A 10,912-nucleotide genomic window follows, 5' to 3' on the forward strand; every position below is an offset into this window, starting at 1 on the left:
AACTTCTCATCCTCCTTTCTCTGCCTCATGAGTGTTGAAATTACTCGCTATGTCCAGTTATATCTCAATGTTAAAGCACAAATGAACATAANTCTATTCATTGCCTTACAAAACTAGACTCGGATGGAATCGGTTCCTTGGCTAGCAACAGGTGCCCTTTTTCCCCTCACCACCATCCCTGTCATGGTGACACCTCTGGCCTCAATCCTTGGGGCCAGTGAACTTGTTCGAGAGCAGCTTCCCAATAAATTTGCCTTTAAAATATTCTAACCTGACTTGAATTGGCTCATTTTACCGGCGGCGGAAAAATAACCTATTAGTGAGACTTCCGGAAAATGACAATAAAGNGTAGCAGGGAACATGTATGGGGTCAGCNTGCTGCATGCAACTCTCNCATCAGAATGCCCTTTAAATTCAGCCAGGGGCAACTGCAAACACAGCAGCCACAGGACCACACGGGGGCGCAGAAGAGGAGCACCCGCAACCTCTGNCCTAGGCTCCGCCTCCAGTGTCTAGCTACGCCCACTTCCCTGGGTCTCACCCCTCCCCTTCCGCCCTCTTCCAGTTAGGTTTTGGCAATCTCCGGACAGGCAATGAAAAAGGTGGGCGCNGTTGTGCGCAGGCGCAGACAACAGAGTGCGCAGGCGCAGTCCATAGTGCANTGCTCAGGGCGACGTGGCGGGCGGGAGTACGGAAGCCGCAGGGAGAAGCTGTTCTCACCGCTACTCTGAGCATCTTCCTGCTGCGTGAAGCTACCGCTGACACCATGTTGAAGAAATTCGACAAGAAGGACGAGGAGTCTGGTGAGGGCCCCTTGAAAGACCTGGGGAGGTCAGATCATCGTAGGGGTTCATGGGACCTTCCTAGGCTTCCTTCTTCCGGGCCTCTGTCAGAGCCAGATCCGAGGCCCAAGAGGGGCAGGGGCTTGTGCGCAGGTCCATCTATAGCTGTTCTCGGAGGAAACGTGCTGTTTGCCCTCGCCAGCTCTGACCGGGATTGCTGCGTGACCTTGNGCGGGTTACACTCCTCTCTGAGCCTCAGTTTCCCCAACTTGTCAGAGGAGGTTCCCTGTATTTCACCCGACCTCTTGGTATTTGCTGCGATGGTTCTTTGCCTATCTGAGTGTAACCAGTCCTACAGTTTAATAACCCTGACCGTTTCNTTCATTCAATAAACTACAATTACTGAACATCAGGCACCACACTGATCTTAATATTATAGTAGCTAAAGCAAGTTCGACACTAGATGCCTGCAATAGGAATGTTAGGATGGTCATGCAGTGGAGAGCCCAGACAGTAACCAGATAATCACATGCATAATTTTTTAATGTAATATCTGCTGTCAGGGAAACTCAGTCACGGGTTAGTTAGTGTTGGTTGTCTCTGACACATAGATTCATTTAAGTTCTGGTTGCATAGATCANTGCCAATTGTTGAACCCTAAAATGCACAGAAAGAATGCTAGGTGACTGTGAGAGAGCCTTGACAGCCTCTGGTAGATGGTAGAGACTTCCTTCTCACTTCCCTGCGTTTGGCAAGTTTAGGGTCACAGTTCGGGGCTGTAACTCAGTTGATAGAGTGCTTGCTTAGCTTGGGTGAAGCCCTGTGTATGATCCACAGTACCATGTAAACCAGGAGGCTGAGGTGGGAAGATCAGATGCACAAGAGCCGACCTCTGCTACATTTTGAGTTGAAGGCTAGCATGGGATACAGGAGAGTCTGTCTCAGCACAGGAAAAAGGAGAAAAGCAGTTCATTCCAGATCACAACCTGTAATCAGTCTTCTCTGTGCACTGCAGGTGGAGGCTCCAACCCCCTCCAGCACCTGGAGAAGAGTGCCGTACTCCAAGAGGCAAGTGCCACCATGCCTGTGTCTGGTCAGGAATANCTGCCAGCCCTGCTGTCAGATACTAACATACATAGAGTGCTGGTTTATAAAGCCTGGGTCCAGGAAGATGGGACGTTATTCATTATATTTGCTAGTGTGGCTAGTATTAGGGCAGCACAAGCGAAGACTTCTGGTATGGTCAGTAGATAAGTTAAGAAAAATAAACTCTTGGGAGCTGGACAGATGGCTCAGCAGTTAAGAGCACTGGCTGCTTATTCTTCCAGAGGTCCTGAGTTCAATTCCCAGCAACCACATGGTGGCTNACAACCATCTNTAATAGGATCTGATGTCCTCTTCTGGTGTGTCNAAGACAGCTACAGTGTACTCATATACTTAAATAAAATCTTAAATAAATAAATAAACTCTCCCCACTTGAGAATACATTTATGTGGACTGAGTTAATACGTACCCTATGGCTCTCTAGGCCCTTCATGAACTGAGGGGCAGCTGTGGTAGAAAAGTATACTAGGCTAGAGGTAATGGTTGCTTCTTCACAGGCTCGGGTCTTTAACGAGACTCCCATCAACCCCCGGAAATGTGCCCACATCCTTACCAAGATCCTTTACCTCATAAACCAGGTAACAAGATGAACTTGGCAGGGGATACAGGGGAGGCTGTGTAAATGGAGATGAACCCTTACGCTTTTGACAGCTCTGTGATTGGAACCAACAGTCTAGGCCTGGGTCCTCTTAAGTTTCCAGCTCTCATTTGTTGCCTGTGCTCAAGTGCCTGCACCCTCCAAAGGTCTAGCCTGCTGACCTCCTGTNGAAACCTGTGGCTTTTCTGATTCCCACAGGGGGAGCACCTGGGGACCACAGAAGCAACGGAGGCTTTCTTTGCCATGACCAAGCTCTTCCAGTCCAATGATGTAAGTACACTGATCTGTGCGTTTCTGCAGATGTGACACCCGTGGCAGGGTGGCGGGAGGTCTTCCTGTCAGTATAGACTGCNGTCCACAGAATCAGGCTTCTCCTGACTCTGATCCTCTCGCACCAAGCTGATCGGGTCTTCTCCATGCCTTTTTCAGCCCACACTCCGCCGCATGTGCTATTTGACCATCAAGGAGATGTCCTGCATCGCTGAGGATGTCATCATTGTGACGAGCAGGCATGTCTTGNGCAGGGGTGGCTCCTCTGGTGGGATCCATTGACAGAGACAACATGTACAGCCAAGAGCCTTTTGACATCTGTTCTGTGCCCTTTCCTCCTAGCCCACCCGATGCCAGCCTCTAGAATGGTCTGCTTCTTTCTCACTTCCTAGGCCTTGCCTTTCTTCCTCCTCCTTAGACAATACAACCAGCATGGAGCTTTCAAAAGTCTTTAGACAGTACTAAGGAAAAGAAAAACAGGATGCAGGGAAGTTAGTGAGCAAGTCTGTTAGCCAGTACTGGTTTCTGCGCCAGGCTGAGTAATTTAGGGACAGACGTCACGAATATATACTCCATGTCCTGGAGAACTGAGAGTCACAGCTGGAGCAGGTGCTGCACACTTGTCCTCCCAGCATTTGGGAGAAACAGGAGGATAGCTGCCAGTTTGAACCTGCCTGGGCTACATAGCAAGATGTCTCCAAAAAATAAAATAAAACAAAACCACACAACATCCCTGCCCCTTATCCAGTTCTTCTNTTTCTTCTTGACATTGCTATCTGAGGAGAGGGACCATATAACCAGAGTCAGGGGCATTGATAATTCCTGGGGCTGGAGAGATGGCTCAGCGGTTAAGATCTCTGGCTGCTTTCCTAGCACCCACATCAGGAGGCGTAAACCCGTCTGTCACTCCAGCTACAGAGAGCTCTGGTGTGTTGGAGGGCACCTACACTCATGTATACATACCCACATGCAGACAGATACTTACACATTACAAAAATAATAAAAGTAAGTTTAAACATTTTTTAGAAAGGTGATACTGAATGTCTTTATCAGTCCATATATGGTTTTGTGAGTATGGTTGCAAACAAGAAAGCTATGGNATTGTGTGATAAAACTTTTCCTGGGGAGACACACACATACATCTACTCACCCCAGACAGGGAACCCGTGACAGACCATAGTAAGGATTCCACTGAAGTCCAGTTTGGTGAACCATGACTTTTACTGGGGTTACTTACAGAGGTGTGGGTGAGGGTTTACTTAGAGCAGAAGTGACTCAGACAGCTGCATCATCAAAGCCCACCTTCAGCATGAGTGACAGGTCACAAAGCTGAGAAGCTGGAGTTCACTGCACAGCCTGCAGGCAGCTCAGCAGGGTCCTTTCCAGGTGCCTCAGTTGACCTAAACCTCTTCCAGGCAGCTCGGCAGGTTTCTGCTTCTCCCAAGCATCTGGTCTGCTTTGAGATCTTCTGTGTAGCTTAGCTCTTAGTCTGAGAGGCACTCTTCAGCTTTATAGCTTACTCTGGCAGAGGGGCCCTTGCCAATCTGGTCAGTTTCAGGGACTCCCTGAATCTATTGTTCAGTTGTTCACTTTCCAGCTTAATGTGCTGCCTGGCAGGATGGAATGCTTCAGTCCCGGAGGAAACTGTTATATAACTCACAGTCTCTGTAGCCTTGGGATTTACCAGCAAATAACCAGGCAGTGGGGCTCTAACATGGTTTATGGAACTGTAATAGTCTATGAAAGCAGAACAGAAGGACCCGGAAGACCAAATTCTGAGCATAAAGGAGATTTATTTGCTCCAGAAGGACAGAGGAAAGGGAATAAGAGATAGACAGAAGATGAGGGAGAAGGGAAAGGAACAAGGGAGAAGGGGCAGGGATGGTTGTCCTGGAGTGGCTGGCGTCCTGGATAGAGAGGAGACAGACATGGCCAATAGGCAAATAGTAATAAAGTTAAAGGGGGGAAAGTGTTAGGAGGAGGTATTTAATTGTTAATTACAGCATGTTAATTAGGTGAGCCAAAGCGGGCTTTTGATTGCTGGACCTAGGTAGTCAGCCTCAGAAGGAGGACGTGGCTAATAAGGAATGGTCCTTGGCCGATAGCTTTAGGAATGTGATCTAGTGGCTTTTCACAAGGCAGAAGGGATTTGGGAGAAGGGCCATGGCTGCCAGAGCCGTGCTCGCCATGCTCAGGCTGGCCAGAGTTCCTTCAGACAATAGCTTGACTTTGAATCAGAGANCATCTCCAGCATGAGCTGGATTGGGAAGGAAAAAGGTCCAGGCTGAGCAGTGGCAGGTGAGAGGCCTGCAGAGGAAAGCAGCTCATTGAGATGCTGCTGTTTGCTGCTTATGAACCCTTGAGCTGATGGCGATCCTCCTGCCTTTGCCCCTGAGTGCTGGGATTGCAAGCGTGGAGTCTGTTTTGAATTCCATGAAACTCCCTGGAGCTGCTGTTTGGCTTGGAGGGGTGAGAACAGAAGGGAGCAGTAGCTAGCAGACTGGTGTGGTAATCACATCACTGGTGTGGTGGTGTGGACTAGAGAAGAAGGATGGCCTATGACCCCCGCATGTCAACCGTGCCTCCTTTCCCCGGCAGCCTGACAAAAGACATGACTGGGAAAGAGGATAATTACCGCGGTCCTGCTGTCCGTGCCCTCTGCCAGATCACTGACGTGAGTCCTTCCATCCTCTACCTGCTTCCCAAGCTCTGGAGCATACTCTAGGCTGTCTGCAGCTGTCTGAATCAANTAGAGGAGCCGGGTGGGAGCGGCTGACTCAATAGGAGCTTTTGAAATGTTTGCTTTGCTCTGCACCCCTTTGCTTCCATGTCTGAGCCCGAGTTCTCCCACCACAGAGCACCATGCTGCAGGCTGTTGAACGCTACATGAAACAAGCGATTGTGGACAAGGTTCCCAGTGTCTCCAGCTCCGCCCTCGTGTCTTCCCTGGTACATAGCTGTGACTGGGGCCTGCAAGGGTGGGTTGAAGGTAGAATAAAATGTCTGAGGCCATTGTCAGAGGGGAATCAGACACTCTGGGTCCATTGGGAAGAGCTGGGGTGAGTGGCTTTGACCCACCCCTTACATGGTAGGTTGTCAGGACTGGCATCAGACAGGAAATCTGCCAGGCAGGAAGAGTGAGGGTGACAGCTGTCTGTCTGTCCATCCATGATCTTGGACTCAGAATAGTGAGGAGGGCCTGGCTGCATATGAGAGATGACAGGAGTATGACAAGAAGGGCACCTTTCCTTTTGACCCTTTAACAAGTCCCACTGCCCGCAGCACCTGCTGAAATGCAGCTTCGATGTGGTCAAGCGCTGGGTGAACGAGGCCCAGGAGGCAGCGTCCAGTGACAACATCATGGTCCAGGTGAGAGGGACACTGAAAACAAACAGGGGCACACTGTCATTGTCCAACCTCCACAAGTTCTGGTAGCCTCTGGCCAGGACAGGCTCTTACTCTTTTGTCACTGGGTGTGGGAGATGGGGACTTGGAGAGAAGCAGCCAGGGCAGCACATGGGTGTTTAGGAAGGGTTTCTCACTGGATGCTGCTGATAGAACCAAGTCTATTGAACAATAGATGGGAATGTTTTGGAATACAGGCTGTTACAACCCACCTGGCCCAGGTAGGCCGATGGCCACCACAGTCCAAACCATTGCTGAGCTGGTTCTGTTAATGACATGGGGTTTCCATCTGAGAAACTTTCCTCTGTAACCTAAACCAGGTACGCCTCTCTCTGAGCCTCAGTTTCTCTGGAACGTTGGAAGAGCAAGGGTTAAATGAGAAGGCATACACAATGAGGGATGGGAAGGAGGCTTGTCCCTTTCCCTCAGTGATTGTTGTTCCCCTCACTCTGTGTGGCTCGTGTCTTTGGGGTCAGTAATGATGCTCTAGTGTACACCTCTAAGGTCAGAAGCACTGACTACGTGGGAAATCCACACACCTGCCATGCCTTGGCCCTCACATGCCACTTGACTAAGAATGGACAGAATGAATGGGAAGTGACCTTGGTAACTTACATTTCTAAAAGTGGTGTCCCTGGGCTTCTAGACCTCCAAAGCCAGCTTGGCCACAGTGGGACAAATAAGTAGGGACAAGCAGGCCAGTCCTCTGGGTGTTGGAAGGGTTAGTGTTCTGTGTCCCACAGGACTATGCTCAGGTCTTGCCCTAGCTGTCTGCTGCAGCTCTTTCTGTTCTGATGTCTTCTCTCACATGGTCGGGATACCTGCAGGGTCCAGAACTCTGGTGCAAGTGAGAACATCATGTGTGTNGGGCANGACACTGGAGTTGGTTACGGGGAGTGCTTGGGAGTTGTTTCAGCCCCTCTGTGTGGATATGAGTGCTGTGCTTAAAACAAGANGGATGAAGCTAGAGAGACACAGTGCCCTTCCCAGGGTTTATGTGCCTGTTTCCCATGCTGCCTCTGTCCTCCAGTACCATGCCCTAGGACTTCTGTACCATGTGCGGAAGAATGACCGACTGGCCGTGAGTAAGATGATCAGTAAGTTTACCCGGCACGGCCTCAAGTCCCCCTTTGCCTACTGCATGATGATCCGAGTGGCCAGCAAGCAACTAGAGGAAGAAGACGGCAGGTGAGGACGCTGGTCTCTTGCCAGCTAGATGATGCCTTCTGTACTGCTGGACTGTCCCCAACTTCTTGTTGCTTTGTTCTTTTGTAGCCGTGACAGCCCGCTGTTTGACTTCATNGAGAGCTGCCTGCGTAACAAGCATGAGATGGTGGTGTATGAAGCTGCCTCAGCCATTGTCAACCTGCCAGGCTGCAGTGCCAAAGAGCTGGCCCCTGCTGTGTCAGGTCTCCATATATCTCCTTCCTTGCTGGGCATAGGCCCCGAGCCAGAGATCTTCAGATAGGCCATGATATAGGGCTGTCACAGGTGTTGCTTTAAAGGAGGGCTGTTTTCAGTTCCATCTCAGTGCTGGTGAGGCAGTGCTGGGCCAGCTGGCTCCAGAGGAGGACTCAGCGTGGGGCCCAGGACCTATAAAGCTCAGGGTGCTTGCTCATGGGGTGCTTGCTCATGGGGCAGCACTGGAACTCACAGCTGGACTCACTGCAACTGCCCTGAGCAGGCAGAAAGCCCCTGTCCTCTGACCTTCTTCACCAGGCCTCACTTCCCTTCTGAAACACAAAGGGCCCTCTTGCTGTAGGTGGTACCGGTGGGATCTGCACAGGCTACTCAGTAGTGTGACACACAAGTGTGGTTGCATTCTGTGTGTGTTACTAAGGAGGAGCCACAGCTTTCAGTTGTTCCTGCTCTANCCAGCAGAGCAGTGCCTGTCTCCCTGCNGGATGCTGGCGTTGGGATGAGAGTAGAGAATATGCACCTGGGGCTTGAAAAGCTAAAGAGCTGCTGCAGAACAGTTGAGAGGTCAACAAGAGTCTACATAGGGTTCCATGAGGAGGAGAGAGGGATGAATATCTAACTCAAGACCCGCCCAGAGGCAGCGAAGTAAGAGTTGTAATGATTGGACTGTTCTTCTAGAGGTCCCCACAGTGGAGATACTAAACTGGTAGGAAGATAGGTTCAATTATGGAAGTGGTTTCCCTCTTTCCTTGGTGACAAACAAATATGCATTCACTCACTGACTAGAGACTAATGTACTCCTATGATAGTCTCATATTTCCAGAAAATGAAAGATAAGAAGTAGAGGCTTTAAAAGATACATCATCCATCTATTTTAAGAAAAATGTTAGTTCCAAAATAAATAAATAAATAAATAAATAAATAGTGAGAGAAAAGCTAAGCAATAAGGAAAGGGATTTGGATATTCTAGAATACAGTCCCAGTCAAGACTATACTAGAACATAGACTTTAGCTGTGAGCTTCGGGCAGGCAGGTTGAGGGAATAGTGTGGTCCCTGTGGTCAACTCTTTAGCACTGATCCAGAGAGGAATACATTTGCTCTTTGAGAGAGGCTTTAGCCCCCTAGCTTGGTGCTGAGGTATGTCCCACTGGGTCCTATGAACATAAAAAGAGGTGGCTAAGTGGGCTGCAGATGTGGACAGCCCGTGACTTAACCCTGTTGCTGTCGGGTAGCTGCTACTAAAAGTCACTTGAGGTCCTTTGCCGCTGTTCCCTGGGAGTTCAGAGAATCAGACAGGCACAGCATCCACTCAGTGAGGGCCTCGCACAGGGCAGGTGCTTAGTCTATGATGGCCATTGACACCCACAGGGCCCTTGCTGACAAGGTTCAGGACGAGGCAGTTCTGCTGGCCTCTGCTAAGCAGAAGGCTTGTGTGTGACTAGCCTGAGAGCTTGTTCACCTTTGATCCCATGCCATTCCCTGGGAACCCCAGGTATTCCACTGATATTCCATTGCCTGGCATCAAGGGCAGCCTGATGACACATGTCTTCCTCCCTGCAGTGCTCCAGCTTTTCTGTAGCTCACCCAAGGCTGCACTTCGCTATGCTGCTGTGCGCACCCTCAATAAGGTAAGAGTTGAGTGGAGAGGAGGGGATGCAGGCTGGTCTAGCTGGTGTCTCCTTCCCNTGAATGGACTGGGAGGTGGATAGACATGGTCCCCAAAGGACCTCTGGCCAGGTCTACCCTGTAGGTGAAATGACAGAATTGGGTACTGCCCGGTGTCTGTCCTCCCTCTGCAGGTGGCTATGAAGCACCCCTCAGCTGTGACTGCCTGCAATCTAGATCTGGAAAACCTGGTTACAGACTCAAACCGGAGCATCGCCACATTGGCCATCACCACCCTCCTCAAGACAGGGAGCGAGAGCAGCATTGACCGCCTTATGAAGCAGATTTCCTCCTTCATGTCGGAGATCTCAGATGAGTTCAAGGTACCCAGTACCCTCACAGCCTGCAGTCCCNAAGACAAGGGAGGTGGTCTGAGCCTGCTGTCCGTGCTCCGGGACCTTCCTCCCAGTTTTTGACCCTCTGTCCCTTTGAACCTTAAATACAGTACTTTTTAGCCAGGAAGGGGTTTATTTATTGATTCTTGCAATGTTTATTGAGTTCTTGCTGTCTGTGCTAGAGTTTCAGAAGTGGGGCAGCAGTGGATGGGGCAGATGGGAACTATCTGTTGGGAGAGTAAGGTTTAGAAAATGAGCAGACATGTAAAGGAGCAGTAACCTGAGATGCAGTGAGGAGCTGGCCCTGGAGTCGCAGCTGCTGNGGAGGAAGGCAGTGTAAGCCAGGGAGAAAGGGCAGGAGCAGGGATTGGGAAAGTACGGAGACAGGCCAGCTGGGGAGCAGGTCAAAGTGGTGACGTCAGAACAGGCTGCGGTTGTTTCCTGACTTAGAACTCATGGTAAAGTTCTAATTGTAAAAAAGTCGTTTGGAAGCATGGTGGTTTGGAACTTATTTTTTCTATTTTTCAAATCAAGACAGGGTCTCCCTATGTAGCTCATTCGACCTTGAATTCAGGATGCTCCTGCTTGGGCTCCTTCATTGCTACTGGGATTACCAATATGTAGTACCCTACCTGGCTTTCGTTGTCCTTTTTGTTATCATTTTGGTTTTTCTAAACAGACTGACTTAGAACTCAGTAGAATACAGACTAGTGTCAAGCTTGGAGCAATCCTCCTACTGTCTCCCAAATGCCGGTAGTAGAGATGTAAGCCACTGTGTCTGGCTTCTCTTACTCTTTCTTTCTTTTTTCTTTTAAAAGACAGGGTTACTCTTTGTAGCCCTNACTATCCTGGCACTCACTCTGTTGACCAGGCTGTCCTCGAACCCACAGAGATTTGCATGTCTCTGCCTCCTGAATGCTGGGATTAAAGGCGTGTACCACCACCACCCAACATATTTTTTAAACTTTTACTTTAGAATTATTCACAGGAGGTTGCAAATAAATAACTAAGAGGGAAGCCCTGGGCATTTCTTTCCGCTCCAGTGCCCACATCCAGCACTGTCGTAGTTGATGAGGAAACCAGCCATTGTACGATCTAGAGAGCTTACTTCNATTTCGTTGGTTACGAGATGCACGTGTGATACCTTTCAAAATTGCTGCCACAGTCAGACTTAGCATCACTAGATAGCACTCAAGCTCTCCATTCCTAGCCCCGCACCCCCACAGTCAGACTTAGCATCACTGGATAGCACTCAAGCTCTCCATTCCTAGCCCCGCACCCCCACAGTCAGACTTAGCATCACTGGATAGCACTCAAGCTCTCCATTCCTAGC

At 49.8% G+C, this 10,912-nt stretch overlaps 1 protein-coding gene across 1 annotated transcript in view; it reads left to right on the forward strand.

The window, feature by feature from the left end:
* The first annotated feature begins 608 nt into the window (after positions 1-608).
* Positions 609-10,912, forward strand: part of Copg1 (coatomer protein complex subunit gamma 1) — a 26,153-nt gene continuing 15,849 nt past the window's right edge. The window contains exons 1-12 of the mRNA XM_021164245.2: positions 609-803; positions 1,798-1,850; positions 2,384-2,464; positions 2,683-2,754; positions 2,914-2,993; positions 5,353-5,428; positions 5,611-5,703; positions 6,037-6,123; positions 7,190-7,347; positions 7,435-7,568; positions 9,140-9,207; positions 9,379-9,567. Coding sequence (XP_021019904.1) covers positions 767-803; positions 1,798-1,850; positions 2,384-2,464; positions 2,683-2,754; positions 2,914-2,993; positions 5,353-5,428; positions 5,611-5,703; positions 6,037-6,123; positions 7,190-7,347; positions 7,435-7,568; positions 9,140-9,207; positions 9,379-9,567 — 1,128 coding nt within the window. The 5' untranslated portion in view covers positions 609-766. The remainder of the gene's footprint in view (positions 804-1,797; positions 1,851-2,383; positions 2,465-2,682; positions 2,755-2,913; positions 2,994-5,352; positions 5,429-5,610; positions 5,704-6,036; positions 6,124-7,189; positions 7,348-7,434; positions 7,569-9,139; positions 9,208-9,378; positions 9,568-10,912) is intronic.

Source organism: Mus caroli, chromosome 6, assembly GCF_900094665.2.
Source record: "Mus caroli chromosome 6, CAROLI_EIJ_v1.1, whole genome shotgun sequence".
NCBI classification, from domain to species: Eukaryota; Metazoa; Chordata; class Mammalia; order Rodentia; family Muridae; genus Mus; species Mus caroli.